This window comes from Perca fluviatilis, chromosome 20 (genome assembly GCF_010015445.1).
Source record: "Perca fluviatilis chromosome 20, GENO_Pfluv_1.0, whole genome shotgun sequence".
Taxonomy (NCBI): Eukaryota; Metazoa; Chordata; class Actinopteri; order Perciformes; family Percidae; genus Perca; species Perca fluviatilis.
Window position 1 is genome coordinate 2,855,163 of NC_053131.1, and position 18,965 is coordinate 2,874,127.

The window sequence follows — 18,965 nt, forward strand, 5'->3', positions numbered from 1 at the left end:
AAGTTTTATGGTTTTATATATTAACTAGACCAGTGTGCATGCATAGGCGTAGATTTGGGGAGTGCAGGGGATATGTGACAGAAACGCACAAATTGTTGCATAAAAACTAGGGAAAAATAAGTGTTGAACGCTCAAAATAATTTTCATGTGGAGGACGCGCATACCCCCGGTTATAATGCCCCCCCCATCCCAAAACCTACGCCCTTGTGTTCATGTGTGTGTGTTGGTGCATTTCGGAGCTTTGGAAGTTCAGAACTCTGTGCGTTTCTTCTGAATGATTGCTTGTGAGTGGAACGCGACTGCGTGCCTTGGAACACGGAGGTGGACTGTGCACCGGATCAGAAAAGCCGTTCAGGTCTCTGCTGCTGGCCACCGATACAGTTAAGTGGCCCATTAATCCTGGACTGTCTAGTGACAAACAGGGTGTAAGACAAGTGGGAGGACAGCTGGGAGAGACGGACAGAGGAGGAGTCGCACACATCGGCCTGCGTCACACTAACGGGAGGAAGAGGCATTCAGATGTCAGTGTGCACACAGTCCTCTGTCCACAGACAGACAGACAGACAGACAGACAGGGAACACTGGGACAGTCAAAGTAAAAACGTATTTAAAGACCGTGATATAAGAAGGTTTTGGTCATTGCACAGTATTACAACTTAATTACGTTGGTACTCCCTGAGTATTAAAAATCACAACAAGTAAAACAAACAATTACATTACACCGAGATGAGCTTTGAATCAAAGGAAGAGGAGAGGTCAGTTAAGAGTTTAAACAGGCAGAAGAGCAGACGTACAGCACTTTATCGCTCACTCTGTCCTCATGTTTCACTTTCCCTCCCTGCATCTCTCGGTTTCCCTGACAATCGCTTCTCAATGTTTTCATGCAACCATCAAGAATATTTATAGGAAAATAATTAACATCATGTATTTCTATGTTCTTTCTATAAACATGGGTCCCGAAGGTTTAAAAAGGACATCCCAGTCATCAAACAGCTCGGACTTCTACGTCGACGCCGTTACATCCACAGAAGCTCTCGCCGCAAGTTTGTTTTCTTCCACCACGGACAATCCATTCCATCCATCTGGTCACCTGCACGCTCTGTTGCACCTGTCCCACGTCATCTGAATGCTTCACCCACTGGTTCACATAGGGCTGAACGCATCATCAGGCTACACAGAAAACCCGGACCGGACTACAGTGCTTTCCCCACTTCACATACACTCAATCATAATCTCCAATCATTTGCTAATCGGCTCACTGTCCCCCCTCAACTGCAATACCCCCACACCCCAACGACCACACGCACTGCTAACCGGGACAACCTCAGATCTCTCCAGCCTGCCCCCATCCCACCACCCTCTCACCATGCCAACTTTGCCCTCCTCAACACCCGATCGCTCAACAATAAAGCCCCTGCCCTCCATGAACTAATCCTCGACAACACTCTTGACTTCCTTCTGCTCACCGAAACCTGGCAACAACCCAACGACTTCTTCTCCCTCAACCAAGCATCCCCCTGGCTACAACTACATCTGCAAACCCCGGCCCTCCCACCGTGGAGGTGGCTCCGCCGTTCATTTTCAATCAGAACTTCCGGATCACAGAACTCACCCTCCCCTCAGTATCATCGTTTGAATATCTCGCCTTCAAAACTCTTTCCTCCATGACAGTCATCCTCATTTACCGGCCACCTAAACCAAATCCCTCCTTCCTCTCTGATTTTACTGAACTCCTCACACTAGCCTCATCTCTCTCTCCACGTCTGCTGCTACTCGGTGACTTAAACATCCACATGGACTCCCCCACCTGCAAGCTCTCATCAGAATTCAAAATTTTACTGGATAACTTCTCTCTCACCCAACATGTCACATTCCCCACCCATGAAAAAGGTCACATCCTCGACCTGGTCTGCTCCACCCAACCAACCAGTGCTCGACCTCCATCCATGCCTCTTTCCCCTCTCTGATCACAAACTGATACGGTTCACCATCCCTTCTCCAACCCCGCCCCCGCCTCCTCAGAGAAATCACCTTCCGCAACCTCAAATCTATCAATCCCCACCATCTCTCTGACCTGCTCTCCACCACTCTCCACCTGGACTCAACCCTCCACCTCACCCGATGACCTCACAGACCACCTCAACTCCACCTTGTCTACCTCCCTCAACACCCTGGCCCCCTAAAAACAAAACCGTCACTTTTTAACACCTCTTCACCCTGGTACACAACGGCGGAAAATGAAACAAACTGGCCGCCAACGGGAACGTCTGACAAAGAAATCATCCCTCACAGTCCATCATGAAGCCTATAAATCCCATCTCCGCCTACAAAGATGCCCTCATTGCTGCCAAATCTGCCTACCTCTCCACCATCCTCACCGACCCCTGCCAAAACCCCAGAACCCTCTTCTCCACATTGAACAACCTCATCAAGCCTCGGACCAACAGCCTCCTTACCTCTACTCCGGATCTCTGCAACTCATTCCTCCACTTTTTCACTGACAAAATCAATCTCATTTACAAATCCCTATCCCCTGTATCTGACCTTCCAGGATCTACTCCAGCACCTACCTTGGACCCTCCTCTCTCCATCCCTCCAGACCTCCGGCCCTCCTCCACACTTCCTCCTCTCCCAGTTTAACCCAGTCACTCCTCCTGAAATCTCCAAACTCATCAGCTCTTCCAAACCCACTACCTGCTCCCTTGACCCCCTCCCTACTCCACTTCTGAAGTCCTGCCTCCCGGTCCTATGCCCCTACATCACTAACCTCTTCAACTCCTCACTGTCCCTTGGAACTGTCCCCTCTGCTTTCAAAACTGCCGCTGTCACCCCAATCCTTAAAAACCTGGTCTGGATCCCTCCTCTCTCAACAACTACCGCCCAATATCCAACCTCCCCTTTCTGTCTAAAACCCTGGAACGCAAGTCGCCTTCACAACTACAAACCCATCTTCTTGCCAATAACCTATTCGAACCTCTCCAATCTGGTTTTCGCCCCCTACACAGCACAGAAACCGCTCTCCACAAAGTCCTCAACGACCTCCTCACCTTTGCTGACACGAGTTCCCTCAACATCCTCATCCTCCTCGACCTGAGTGCAGCCTTCCGATACTGTGAGCCATAACATCCTGCTCACCAGACTCAAAGACCTCGGTATCGACGTTACTGCACTCAGCTGGCTCCAACCTACCTTTCCCAAGAGATCCCATTTCATCTCTCTCCACAACCACACCTCTGCCACAGCCACAGTCACTCAAGGTGTTCCCCAAGGCTCCGTGCTTGGCCCCTCCTCTTCATCATCTACATCCTCCCTCTTGGTCAGATACTCCGCCACTTCAACCTGGACTTCCACTGCTATGCGCTGCGACCCACACCCAGATCTACCTCAGCACCAAATCCCCCACAATCCTCCCCTCTCCCACATCAACTCCTGTCTGTCAGCTATTAAAACCTGGATGCAACACAACTTCCTCAAACTCAACAGCGACAAAACAGAATTCCTTCTGATCGGCTCCAAATCCACACTCAGCAAAACCAATAACCCCACTCTCACCATCGAACGGCACCATTGTCTCCCCATCTCCCCAGGCCCGCAACCTTGGCGTTATCTTTGATTCCACCCTCTCCCTTGAGCCTCACATCCGTCAAGTCAAAACCTCCTTCTTTCACCTCCGCAACATCGCCAAAATCAGACCCTCTCACACCCCCCGCTGCTGAAAGACTCATTCACGCCTTCATCTCCTCCCCGACTGGACTACTGCAACTCACTTCTCCTCGGCATCAGCTCTACCAACATCAACCGACTCCAACTGGTTCAGAACTCAGCCGCCCGCCTCATTACCTGCTCCAAATCCTGGCACCACATCACTCCAGTCCTTAAACAACTCCACTGGCTTCCCATTTCCCACCGGATCACCTACAAAATCCTGGTCCTCACCTATAAAGCCCTCCACCATCTGGCCCCCTCATACCTCACTGACCTCCTCTCCCCTTACCAACCCTCACGGTCCCTCAGATCCACCTCAGCCGGTCTCCTCTCCATCCAAAAGTCCAACCTGCGCTGTTTTGGGGACAGAGCCTTCTCCAGAGCAGCTCCCAGGCTCTGGAACTCCCTCCCCAAGAGATCCGCACCTCTGAGTCCCTCACCATCTTCCAGTCCCGCCTCAAGACCCATCTCTTCACCTCAGCCTACCCATAGTCCACCTGCCCCCCTCCCTTTTTCATCTGTATCTTGTTTTGTTCTACTTGTTTTGTTTGCTCGTTTTGTTTTGTTATGTTTTTATAATCTACCCTGCCCTGTAAAGCGACTTTGAGTCCATGAAAAGCGCTATATAAATTCAATTTATTATTATTATTATTATTAAGTACTTCTTTTGAGAACGGATAAGGTAAAGTATCTATCAATCAATCAATCAATCAATCAATCAATGTAATCTGCTGAGTCTGACAGATCCTGACATCATTCTACACAATGACAGTCTGAACAATAGCCTCTAGCCTTATTAACTGAAGGTTAAAGTTTCATCTTGCCTGTGCCTTTGTTACAAACAGCCCTGACTTCCATCAATCAAAGGACAATGCATTATGTGACAGCCTGTCTTGACAACATTTATTCTTCTGACTAACCCTTCAGTCAACTCAGTATCTAAGATTGGGTTCCTTAAAATCTATACAAGCATCTCATTGCATATATAGAATCTTTCCATTGTAAAAAAAAAAAAAAAAAATCTAATTATTTAGTACCACTTTCTAATAAGGCCCCCTTTATAAAGGGTTTAAGAGTTACACCTTTCTGGGGTTGCCAAGTTGTTGAAAGCTCTTTTAGGTTCATCCTGTTTTAGCATGGATGCTAATTAGAGAGAAAGAAACCCATGACCCTTTTTAAAATAGTAACCTTAAAGAGTACTCCACCGATTCAGTATTGCTCTCTTATAAAATTGTTGGACTCACTATGGACGGTAAAAAACAAAAATGATCAAAAAACGATGGAGCAAAATCAGAGACATCGTCTTTTTTATTCTGTACATTATTCTCCCCTTATCAAAGACCTACATTACCCACAATGCAACAGAGATTGGGGTGAGTACATCAGACCGGCACATACGGGTACTCCGCCAAACATCAAGGCAGCGCCCATTTTTGGGGAATAGAAAACCCAGAGAGGTCAATGCAATTTGAAGTGGCTTTGGATCTAATTTTGACAAATGAGTATGGATTTTCTTCTTGTTAAACAAACTGTTGTTTTGCACACATGTCCAATACTTATTGTGTGACCTTGCCTGAGCCTAAGCATTCACAATACCTTCATATATTAAGGTTGATCGTCATGTCCCCTCATTCTTCCCCCGTATAAGTAAATCAATGACCCAACACAGTGTCACACATATTGCTTAACTGGTCATACATATTTAATTTAATCCCTATTGTCAGTGAGTGGGGTCTGTTAATAATCAACCCATTATTAATAGCCATCTGTTCGATCTATAGGCTGAGATTTAGTTGTAGACGAGTCAGATGCCACTAGACTGTATATCTACTGTAGCAGCCTCCCCCTTAAGCTAACGTTAGCTTTCCATCAGCATTACCAGCATCATTTAGCCACACTGACTGTGAATATTCACCTATCTTCAAATCTCAGTGTGAATGTCTCGATAAACCCGCTACACAACAGCTTTTCAGCATTTTCCCGTTTCTCTCCTGATGTGCCTCAGCAGTGTCGGCCTGGTCTACAGCCTGGAAATCAGGGTTTTGTGGATGTGTTGTTGGTGTAACCAACTAGCACAGCATTGCATTATTAATTTAAAACAGGTTGTTTGAAGTAAAAGTTTGGAGATATGTTCAACTTCTGTTCACGCCATTGGCATCTATGGGGAACGCAGGATTGTTTCCCCCCAGAAAGGGGCGTGTTGATGAGAGCCTTCCTCAGATGACGTATTCCCGTATTTTGATGCTAGCTTCCAACACGACCGAACCAACGCTGACTCAAGTGACATCACTTGAGGAAACAGATTTGGAGGAGCTCACTCCGGAGAACTCCCCAATAAATCAATAGAGTTCCTCTTACCACCAAGAACAATTTGCTTTTTGCTAACCTCCAGTTGTTTAGCTTGTCACCTTGCTTTAGTGATACACATAGATGCCTACTCCAGGGTGTGTCCAGTACCCTGTGACATCACTGCTGGGTGTGGTTACAGGCGCAACGCTTCCGACCACACTCAACTCTGCATTAGAAGAACAGACTTGAAACTGCTAAACAGCCTGGTATTAAAGCGCCCATATTATGCTCATTTTCAGGTTCATAACTGTATTTTAAGGTTGTACCAGAATAGGTTTACATGGTTTAATTTTCAAAAAACACCATATTTTTGTTGTACTGCACAGCTCTCTCTCACTGCTGCAGATCCTCTTTTCACCTGGTTTCTGTTTTAGCTACAGAGTGAGACCTCTTTTCATCTTCTTCTTCTGTACTATCTTTGATTGCACTCGCACATGCTCAGTAGCTCAGGTGTAGAGCATGTCAGCTAGCTAACTCTAGAGACAGTAAAAGAAAGGCTGTTTCTCCAACTTTGGTCAGTTACAAGGCAGGATTAGCTGGGAGACTTCTAAATGACGGCGCACATGGAAGTAGTTCTTTTGTAGATTATGGTGAACTTGTGTGTGTTGTAGCAGTGCTTTGCTATTGAGAACGACGTAGCATGCTAGCGTTAGCATGCTAATGCTAACGGTTAGCATGCTAACGAGCTAACGGTTGTGGTTAGCCAGCTCATTTCGGACTTTGACGGCGTACAGTCCGAGCCGATTTTGAACAGCTCACTAGGAGACTGAAGGGAGGACACATTCAGAAACTGTATCTCACTCAGAACAGCATGGATGGATTTTTTTCAAATTTTGTATGTGTGTGGAAGCACCAGAGACACAAAAGAACACCCCAAATCCCAGAAAAAGTGATTTTTTCATAATATGGGCACTTTAAGTCACTCTTAGAGGACTCTGTGGCTTAACAGAGAGTGAGAAACTCATGAGTCGTAATTAATGACTGAAATGTATTATAGCAGATGGCCTTTTCCTGATGAATTAAAGTGCAATAAAGAAAGCAAGTGTCACGCTGGAGGAGGATAAACACCAGCCAACCTTATTATTCATAACCCAAAAATTTGTTCTAATAATCGCTTTTACAGTAACTGATCTGGAGAGCAGCAATATTACAGCGGTAATATTTCCAACTTATGAAGCTTTTTCAGATGGTGCCTTGTTAGAAAGTGGTACCAAGTTATCTTTCCTCTCTGTGGCAGCTCTACAATGTAAAAGTGATGATTCCTATTGTAATGCTCGTAGAAAAAACTGGAAACCAAAATGAATGCCCCCCCCCCGTCTGTCTGCTCACTAGCTGAGATCAGGAAATTGCCCACACAGCCTGTGTGAGGGTCCGCCATGTCAAGAAGACTATCAGTCACAGCCAGACAGAACTGACACTGAAGAGAGTTTTGTGTGTCTGTATTGTTTACTACTGAGCAGAGGCTCTTTACTGTCCAGTTGCCAGGAACAAACAATATGGAGGACAGCCCAGGGATGCTCTGTCTGGCCCCGATACTAAACTCCAGGGCAGAATCAGATCGGACCGAGACAAAGACACAAAAACACTGTTGTTCCAAAATGAGATTTGGCCATTTAAAAAAAAAAACTGCTCTCACCAAGTGACTGATATTAAAAAAGGCTTCCCGGTGATTTAAAATTGGCTAAATCTAAAAACCTTCCATGGCCAGGATCCACTGGAGTTCTGGCAAAGTGAAAATTGGCGTGAAGATTTGTACAACATCAGAAACACTGGTGTTTCCTGCCAAGCACTTTAAGGAAAGATGCGACAACACTTGAACATTTTTAAAATAAGCATTGGCACAGCCACTGCCTGCTGTTTCTGGACTCACAAGTTGTTTGGTTTCTTCCTGTAGATAACAGGGCAAACACACTATGACAGACCTCCAACAGTTGAGTCTGATAGCAGAAGATCTTGTAACGATCTAAAACAACTCTTTCTGGAGACAGTTTGCACTGTTTCTAGCCTGCACCCCAAACCAAACACCAAGCCTTTGCCCTAAACACTAGCCCTAACCAGCCCTTTTTAGCGTCAACATGTGCCGCTACCAACTTGGACTGCCCTGATTTGTACTGTGCAAAACTTGGCCATGGTGGGAAATGGTTTATCTTTAACTATGACCTTAAAGGAACGCCGACTTACTGGGAATTTATCTTATTCACCGTTACCCCCAGAGTAAGACAAGTCCATATATACCCTTCTCATCTCCGTGCGTGCTGTAAAGCTGTCTGACGGCTCCAGCATTAGTTTAGCCCAGCACAGATCCTGCAGGTAACTGGTTCCAACTAGCCTACTGCTCCGAATTGTGACAAAAGTGACAATATCGCTATCATGTTCCTTATTTACATGTTGTGATTTGTAGAGTTACAGCATTCAACAACGTGATGATGAGATTAAAGCCGTCTTCTAACAGTAAACAAACTGGGAACTATATTCTCAGACAGGCTTGTGAGCATACACTCACCCAAGTAATTATATATTCTTCCGCCTGAGAATATAGTTCCCGGTTTGTTAACTGTTAGAAGATGGCTGTGTCTCATGTTACGTTGTTTATTGTACACGCTGTAACTCTACAAATCACAACATGTAAATAGGAACATGTTGGCGTTATTTTGTCACTTATTGGGAGCAGTAGGATTACTGGAACCATTCACCTGCCTGTTCTGTTATGGGCTGATGCCGCTGGAGCCGTCAGACAGCTTTACAGCACGCACTGAGATGAGAAGGGTATGTATCGACTTGTCTAACTCTGGGGGTTACGGCGAATAAGCTAAATTCCCAATAAGTCGGCGTGTTCCTTTAACATTAGAACCGCCGAGCGGGTTATTTTTACCCGCTGCAGCAACAGCGTCAGCACTCGCAAATATTGCATGTCTTGAAGCGGCTAAGTTGTTCATTTTTATATATTTGTTAATATATATATTTTTATAATAAGAAAGACTTGACAAAGTAACTATTTAAAAGTCAGTTTATGGGCTTAAGGGTCTTTCATTACAGATAAAAAAGGTCAGACTGTAGCGTGCTTTCAAACATTGTTATATCTTATATATTAGTCACTTAGAAACTAGTCTATATACACAACGTTCCACTTCCGGGATTGCTCTGGTGCCGCAGGAAATTCCACCAGATGCATGTCTTTTCGGGCAATGTCCGTCCCTTTCCTCTTCCTTTGTGTTGGCGTTCTAACCTCTGGTGGATTTGTGAGGACTATGGTTAACTGCTCCTCAGATCTCTGCAGGGTAAATCCAGACAGCTAGCTAGACTATCTGTCCAGTCTGAGTTTTCTGTTGCACGACTATCACTAATTGTGATTGGTTTAAATAAATGCCAATAAACCAGATCACGTTTTTCTTCCAGCCCGGAATTCTGTGTTTGAACTAGCCAGACCCTCCTCCGCAGCGCTGTGGAGGAAGGCCTGGCAATGCGAGACTACTTGGACACAAAAATATATAAAAATAGCATCCAGGTTGAAAAAACCCAAAGTTAGCCTTTAAGGCTCCGGAAACACAGCGGTTATGGCAAATAAACTATGGTTGATGTGTGGTTAGGGTTGGGCAACTAAAAAACACCCATCTGAGGTCACAGGTTACAGTTATTTAAAAGCTAAAGTTAAATGCAGGTGTGACAGGACTCGTACTCCGGTCTCCTGCATGACAGCCAGACGTGGTAGAAACCGCAGTGGACATTAATTGCAGCTGTAAAATTGTATTTAATATATAATTATAAAGGTAACTCCTGGGCATACTGCTGGCCCCCACCTTGTGGTGTACACAGGTTGCACTGCTGCTCATGTCTAGAGGGCATCGGGTGCAGCAAACAGACCAGAATGCAATGCAGACACAAGACAGTTTAAAATATTAAGTATTTTTGGGAAACCACACTGTAATAAAAATGAAGTTTGTGAGTGAGGCCACGAAGCATAATATCTGAATATTTCCTTCTGATAGGCTTCCTCCTAAAATACACTCAACAATTCTGACAATACTGTAAATGGCCAACTGAAACACTATTCCTTTCCTCGTGGTGTAACAGAGCTTTCTAAGAATTGTTTCCATGTTTAGTGGGCAGAAAACTAATCTAAATGTATAAGGGTTCTGCATGAGCAGGATCACATGCATACAACGTATTTTGCATGATGAGATAAAGCCTCATGACCGTTCAAGCATACAAAATGTGTTGAATAATGTACAGCGGCTTTGGCCCAAAGGCAGGAAGCCGTAAGGAAGAAAACGCAACTGACAACCAATCTGTCAGCAGGTCAAACAACCAGTCAAACAACTGCAAGATACAAGACAGGTCCACGATCCCAGGCTGAGGTACGTCTGAACTGCTGAAGAGCCAGGAGGTAAAGAGCATACACAGACTTTATCAATTACAGAGTCGACAGAGATTAGCACAATCCTTTTTGAGGGGATCTTTTAAATGAAATACTGTAGAAAACACTGCAATAAAACTGCCCATCAAAAGTCATTGCTGGATGCATACAGTTTATCCATTTAACCATAATAACAGGAGATTATTCCACCATTAAAGCCTCCGGGGCAAAACTTGGCAGATAAAGAAGTACTCAATGTAAGAATCTGTACTTTCTGTTTTGCAGACTGTGCATACAGTTTAATAATTGATTCCCTGGAAGTAACTTTTCCTCCAGGATATAGACTTTGTTACACAAGCAGGTCAGCGGAGACAGCAGAAATACCTGGAAGAACGGCTTTTGTAAGAAATGTGCCACTTCTGTTAAAACAAATCAGATTTCCTGTCGACCCCTTCAGATAAAGCAAGTAGCTGCAAAATCATTTTCATCTGTGGACTGCTGTAAAATAAAATGGACCATGTAGAAAGACTACTACGTTTTGGTTCTCTTTCTTTGTTTTACTTGCACAGTGTTGCATGTTCCTCTAGGAGGTGTCTACTGAGATTCTAATTCAATACTAGTCTGGATCAACGGAAGTCCATTTCCAGGATAAAGCCTGACACCCTGCACACCCTGCTCTCTGTGTGTTGCCCTATCAAAATCTGTTCGTTTTCGGAAACAACCACAAACTTCGAGCTAGCGAGCTACACGCTGAAAATACCAAATTTTGAATAACATTTGGACGGTGTAACAGGGCAGGTCTGCTTGGTTCTTTCAGGGAATGATTGTAAAGATTAACAAAGAATATGTTCAGGGCATTTCCTCTCTAACTGAAGTTTTGGGACTGATTGGGGGGATTGCTGTGAACCAAGTTCACACGGAGATACACTGGTAAGAGCCAATGAGGTTTAACTATGTATCAGCTCATTTAAATAGCTCATGTTACTGTACTGTGTCAACAGATAACTTCATTTAATATTGGATGTGGCGTTTTCTTTTGTGCGGTGAAAATTTTCCACCAAAACAAGTTCTTCCCCGAGACTATTCTGCAGAGCCACCGTCACTGCATCTGAAGCTTAGTGCCGCCCAAGACGACTGTGATTCATTTTAGGAAATGCAAACAACCCAGAGCGTCTTTTCTCCTATCCCAGAATGTATCTGTGGTGTAACTATTCCACAGCGCTGTGGAGATCTAGCAATGCAAGACAGATACAATACACCGTCTGCTAGTGTGTGCGTGCTGAAAAGAAATCCGGTGTTCATACACAGCCCTGGCTCTGTAAATGGACCTGACCGAGCCACGCAACACTGTTCGGTTGGCCCGAGCACAGGACAGGGGAAAGGCCAGGGATGTATAAAGAGAAAGGCAGTGGAAGTCAAAGGAACGTTAAACCGGCCCATGCTAACGTTCTGAAGGAGCGCTGACGGAAGCGGTGTATTTGTTTGAGGGAGGAGTTCAAATAACACCAATCTGTCAGCATGGTGGCCCAATGGTCAGCACTGTGGCCTCACAGCAAGAAGGTTCTGGGTTTGAATCCCGGTCGTTCCGGGACTTTCTGTGTGGAGTTTGCATATTCTCCCCATGTTTGTGTGGGTTTCCTCCGGGTGCTCTGGTTTCCCCCACCATCAAAAACATGTACTAGGTTCTCCAGTCAGTGCCCTTGATCAAGGCACTGGCTCAGATCTGGAGTTGGTCCCAGGGCGCTGTGATTGCCTGCCCACTGCTCCCTTGAAGGATGGGTTAAATACAGAGAATGAATTTCGCTACATGTATGTATATGTGACAATAAAGTACCTTTACTTTGTCTTAATGGCAGACTCCAGCTTTGAGTTAGGAAAGGAAGGATAAAAGCAACCATATTGCCGGACAAGAACATTAACATTTCAAAATTCTGTAAAACCCTAATTCTTTCTCTTCTTCAATACTGTGTCTGCACATGGCAACTAGGTATGGTTAAAGTTATTTAAAAAAAAGAGTGTGGTTATGGATTATGGTTTTGGAAAAACAGAACAGGTCCGAGACAGGATGTCCCTAAGACCTTTTGCGAAGCTGTGCAACAAGCTGAAAGATGTGATGAAGCCTGATGAGGTGACCGTGTGAACAATTCTCCTTGTTAGTAAGACAATTAAAATCCATGTCTATTGCACTTATATATTTATGTGTGTATTTCTTCACCTACTCTCAACCATAAAAAAAATCTTCTCCCTCCCTCATTTGTTCATATGATGCCTCACATTAGCCACAGGGAGCACAGTTTGCCATTAACTATGTGTGTCACACGCTCTCTTCTATTGCTGTGCTGACGTTCATCCTCAGTATGGTGTCGCCTGCTGTGCAGAGCTGTGTGCAGCCTCTGAACACTGTTAAAACAAATGAACAACAATTCTCAAGCTCCCACTCTCCATTAAACCCACTGCATTATTTCCATAAAGAGGGATCAATCAGGCAACAAAGTTTGTCGTGTCACACTTTAAACTGTCCGAACAGCAACGTGAGTTGAAAGGGACCGAGGAGATTGAGGACGTCTTAGAGCAGTGGTTGGCATTAGATAGCAGGAGTAGTAGTAGATCGTCAGCAGGACACAATGGGATTGGGAACCAATAAATGAAGCCCGTGGCCAGTGTTTCCGCTAGAAAAAATAGGTACCTGACCTGTAAGGTTTCATTTTACCAGTCAAATGGGACATGTTCCGGTCAAATATTTTTTATTGCGCTTCAATACAAATGATAGGCAGACTATAAAGAAGAATGTCATCAAGGGATGTAGATGTATACTATTTATATTGAAATGTAGCCTACTTGCTACAGGTAGAGAGGGCAAAAGAATTACATCAATGCACAGAACATTGTGTCTCTGCTGGCACACTGGTGACGGGAACTACGCAATTACCTTGGCCAGTTTGACCCACTCTGGATAGATTTCATCTAATCCATTAATGTTAATGTATCACAAAGTAATTGACAATGTTTCCCTGTCTCGCCATGGCTTGGGCTTTGACTTTCCCGCTTGCTTGTCGCCGTTTGTTGTTTGTAAATGTACGGCATGCTTCTGCATTCAATCAGAGCGAGAACGCGACACGTTGTTTTTTTCCTTTATTGCATACGCTACAGTCTAGTCATTTTTTAACTGAAAAAAAACAAAACACGATTGTTCATTGTTTTGAACATTGTAGAAGAAAAGATACGAAAATCGCTGTAGCTTATTTTAACACAATTCAAATTGTGCAGAGGGAATTATTTCCACCCGTCACCCAGACACAAGATATATTCAATTACATTTTATCTGTAGCGTCAAATCATAACAGCAGGTATTTCAGGACATTTTACGTGTAGAGTAGGTCTACACTACACATCACAACTATAATTTCCCCCCATGAGAAAACCTTCTCCTATACATAGGAAATATAGTAGAGCTTTAATGTACGTACACACCGCTGCCAACTTGAGCTTCTAAAGTTACCGGAAGTCATTCATTTTCAATGGAAGCTGGCTTCTCTGAGCTGCAAGGAGCGACAAATCTGTCGGCGTCGCGTTTTGAGCGACCAGAGCGTCAATCAGAAAGTAGAAAGTATGTCAACTTTATGGTAATGAGCTATGACACGGTTCAGCGGCAAGCAGCGGCAAACGCCAGCAACCAATCGGAATATAGACGTCCTTCACGCTGGCTAATTCCGGAGAAACATACGATGTAAACTTTCATTCCTACCAAAACATTAGTTCCGATAAAATGGAGGAAAAGCTCATAATGGCCGTTGTTGGGTTCCCTATCATTTATGATATGACGTTGTTTGCGTATAGGGACCAGTTAACGTTACCTGCCGGTCACCTCGTTTCTAAACAGTCCTCTCACAGTGAACAGTCACATGGTCTCTAAACAGTCCTCTCACAGTGAACAGTCACACGGTCTCTAAACAGTCCTCTCACAGTGAACGGTCACACGGTCTCTAAACAGTCCTCTCACAGTGAACGGTCACACGGTCTCTAAACAGTCCTCTCACAGTGAACAGTCACACGGTCTCTAAACAGTCCTCTCACAGTGAACAGTCACACGGTCTCTAAACAGTCCTCTCACAGTGAACGGTCACATGGTCTCTAAACAGTCCTCTCACAGTGAACAGTCACACGGTCTCTAAACAGTCCTCTCACAGTGAACGGTCACACGGTCTCTAAACAGTCCTCTCACAGTGAACAGTCACACGGTCTCTAAACAGTCCTCTCACAGTGAACAGTCACACGGTCTCTAAACAGTCCTCTCACAGTGAACAGTCACACGGTCTCTAAACAGTCCTCTCACAGTGAACAGTCACATGGTCTCTAAACAGTCCTCTCACAGTGAACAGTCACATGGTCTCTAAACAGTCCTCTCACAGTGAACAGTCACACGGTCTCTAAACAGTCCTCTCACAGTGAACGGTCACATGGTCTCTAAACAGTCCTCTCACAGTGAACAGTCACACGGTCTCTAAACAGTCCTCTCACAGTGAACAGTCACATGGTCTCTAAACAGTCCTCTCACAGTGAACAGTCACACGGTCTCTAAACAGTCCTCTCACAGTGAACAGTCACACGGTCTCTAAACAGTCCTCTCACAGTGAACGGTCACATGGTCTCTAAACAGTCCTCTCACAGTGAACGGTCACATGGTCTCTAAACAGTCCTCTCACAGTGAACGGTCACATGGTCTCTAAACAGTCCTCTCACAGTGAACGGTCACACGGTCTCTAAACAGTCCTCTCACAGTGAAGTCCTGCACGGGTCAACAGCTGGCAGCTGCTCGCTCTGCCTGCATTCTGCTGCGGTTCAGCGGCTAACGAGCAAGCTAACTGCTAACGGACACCGCTGTGACCAACAAACAATACAAATTCTGTCATTATATATGTCATTTCTAAAAGGTTTCTAGTGTCAGTGTACTGGCCGTGCAGTGGCTGCTTGTGTTTTTTCTTCAATCGTGTGTTGAACATGATCGAAGAACGCTGCCACATCAGAGCAGCCAAAGCGTCAATAAGCGTCCCCGTACTTTTTGACAAGCGTCCTCGACAGGACGGCCAGAGCTTCTTTGCAGCTCAAGTCGGCGGCGGTGTGTACGTACAGTTAGAGCCTTACCGGAAGTAGAATCTTTTTAGAGTAGCACTTGATAGATTGATAGATTGGATCTGGATTAGAGACTGGTTAGTTTGACCTTATAGAGGCACCAGCAGAAGGTCATGGAGAGTCTAAAATGAAACATGTTCATTTCAGTCAAAAAGCCATGCTTAAGCGTAGGGCTGGGCGATATGGAGAAAATCAAATATCACAATATCTTTAACCAAATACCTCGATATCGATACCGCAACGATATTGTAGTGTTGACTATTGGTGCTTTCACAAAATATTTAAAAAAATATTTAAATTTCAATAAATAATCATCAGTAATGTGGATATAATGACTAAGTGGGAAAAGGCAAATAATAGAACAGCTAGAACAGTCTGGTAAGTTCAGAAAATTACATCACTTTACTGTAATGCAGCCTTTAAAACCAGGAAAAGACAACACTTATGTCATATCACGATATCCAAAATCTAAGACCATATCTACTCTCATATCACGATTTCGATATAATATCGGTATATTGTCCAGCTCTACTTAAGCGTATAGGTAAATTAGTCCAAGGCACTCTCTGTGTGCCCAGAAACGCAAAAAAACTTTTTCAGCACACAATCTGTCGCTGCCCTGAGTCCAGCTCTCAGGGAACATGAATGTGCTCTTGACATCTCATGGAAACATGCACACAATATTCAGTGTGTAGCAAAGTACACTTTGGCCTGACACCAGCACAAGATCAAAGGTCACAAAGTCACCAGAATCATAAAGAAACATTCTCTTGGGACCGGGAATATTTAACTACATTTTGTGTAAAGTATTGGACTGACCAGTCCACATCGGAAGGCTAAAGCTGCACCACTAACATGGCAAAAACCAGAAAGTACTGAAACTTTCACAGAGCACATCACATTGTTTCAAACATCAATATATCATAAAAACTCCACCAGCAGCACTCCCTAAGTGGATTTGTTTTATCCGTATACACACACCGCTAGCCAGTAGAGTGATATCTAAAATTGCCTAATGTGCCATTTCATACTGTGAATCGACCAAAACTGCAACAACAGATACAGCACGGCTCCCAGCGCACTGCGCCCACAGCGGTGTGTCCCATACTTACATCCCACCATCATCATGGCCACAGAGAAGATCTTCTCGCCGTCGCTGGTGGGGGCGATGTTGCCGAAGCCGATGGTGGTCAGGCTGGTCATGGTGAAGTACAGAGAGGTGATGTACAGAGAGTCCTTGCCAGGGCCGCCCTCCCATTGGCCAGAGCCGCTGGTGTTGTAGCGGTAGGGCGATCCGATGCTGAGAGCCAGCTGGTAGAGCCAGCTATCCACCTTGATGGTGTTGGTGGCCTCGTCGATGACCTCGTAGTCTCCGATGCTGTACCTGTTGGCGACAAAATCTTAATTTCAGTATGTTTAGCAGGCGTGATAGCAGAGGTATAAACTGATGCATCTGATTGATATCTGGATACAAGTTATAGTGGAACAAGCATTAAATGCAAATTTCGTTTTTTTCCTATGTTTTTGTGTGTAAGTGACAGATGGGAACAACAGTCTTTGACATTGGTTCAGTATTAAAACGCTGTAACTGGCAGCCGCAGAAAAACTGTACGTTTAGTGTATATAGCGTATATTTGAAAAAAGGATCTTACTCTTCAACAGAAAGGTCGACCTCCTTAGAAATCCTTTCCATAATGTTGACAGACACTTAGAATATTAATCTGAGCCTGTCAGTGTCAAAACCAGCACTTTTGTGAAGGTAAATACAAGCTGGACAATTAACTTATATTGTAGCTTGTTTCACCACTGCCAACTGTAGCGATCTCTCTTAATACCAGACCAATGTCAAAGATTGTTGTTCCCATCAGTCACTTAGACACAAAAACATGGGAAATAGAGTCCAGGTTAAAAAAAAACGGTAGTTACCCTTTAATATCCAACTCAAGAGGAGTAATTAAGAATGTTTCCATTGTTGCCCCCAGACTCTATAGTAGTTTGCATCGTATTATTAGATCTAATATATATACATATTTTTTATTTATTTAATTACAATCTGTCTTTTTACTTTAGCTTTTTAAAATTGCCTGTGAAATAATGTTCACATACCACCAATATGCAACCACAAATCACTCGTGTAGGTTAGGGTTAGGAAAAGATTGTTGGGAGTTTACTGTTTTTAACCTGCAAAAGAAACACAGTCTGAATATCGTTCAGGGAAGTATCCCATCCAAAACTTGGCAAAACAAATTAGTAGTATAGAAATGAAATGAGACAGAGTTTCCTGACTAGTTCTTGAATGCCAACCGCAGTCACTAGAGGACAAAATTCCCTTTAAAAACATTACAAATGCCTTAATCCTTCAATTATTTATGCGCACATCCTTTAACATATACTGTACGCTACATCCAAATTTAATGCCTCAAATATGACGTCTACTTAAGCAAAACCATGAATTGTTCATATCAGAGCAGACTGAGGAGCATGAACAACATTTGGAGCTTCACTTTGGTCTGTCGACGCTAATATTTAGTTATTAGGGTAACTTTCTTTATGCACTTTTCACTTAATATGAAAAGTGAATGCGGCTTTGGAGGTAAACAATTAAGCTGCTCTATTTAAAATGTATGACCCATAAACCTGTAATAAGGACCTCAAATGGAGCAGTAATGCATCAAAGTATTGCTTTCAATTAAGGAATGATTTGGAAAGGGATTTGCTACGGGGCAAACATAAATTAGCATATTGTATGGAGGATACTAAACAAAGCATGTAGTACGCAGCCGAGCAGCAGATGCTTTGTGATGTACAGCACAGGTGGCAGGGCTGGAGGAATGTTTACGCATGCAACAGATCAATAGGCTCGAGCTTCTGAATGGCACTACAGGCTGCAGGAGTTGGTCGGAGACCAGTGTACAAACAACAAAACGCAGGCTGAAGCGGGGAACGAGAGCACAGACCAGCCATGACACAGACGGGCAACCAGGCGCCAACCCGGGCGCCCGGTGCTGGTCAGGTGAGGCGACCAGGTCGGAACACCTTCAGGCAGCGGAACAGGGCGGACTGCTGATGCCCTGAGGGGGAGGAAGGGAGGGAGGGAGGAGATGAAGGGAGGGAGGGAGGGAGAGGAAGGGAGGAAGGAAGGTGGGAGATTAAAGGATGGAGGAAGGAGGGAGAGGAAGGGAGGAAGGAGGGAGAGGAAGGAGAGAATAGGGAGGGAGGGAGGGAGGAGGGAGAGGGAGGGAGAGGAAGGGAGGGAGGGAGGAAGGAGGGAGAGGAAGGGAGGAAGGGAGGAAGAGGAAAGGATGGAGGAAGGAGGGAGAGGAAGGGAGGGAGAGAGAGTAAGGTAAGGAGGAAGGAAGGGAGGGAGGAAGTAGGAAGAGGAAGGGAGAGAGGAAGGAGGAAGTGGAAGGGAGAGGAAGGAGGGAGA

The 18,965-nt window shown here is 44.6% G+C and overlaps 1 protein-coding gene across 1 annotated transcript in view; it reads right to left on the minus strand.

Annotated features, from left to right (window-relative positions):
- kcnh5b (potassium voltage-gated channel, subfamily H (eag-related), member 5b) overlaps positions 1-18,965 on the minus strand; it is a 265,385-nt gene that overhangs the window by 155,636 nt on the left and 90,784 nt on the right. The window contains exon 11 of the mRNA XM_039786509.1: positions 16,651-16,923. Within this exon, the coding sequence (XP_039642443.1) occupies positions 16,651-16,923 (273 nt within the window). The remainder of the gene's footprint in view (positions 1-16,650; positions 16,924-18,965) is intronic.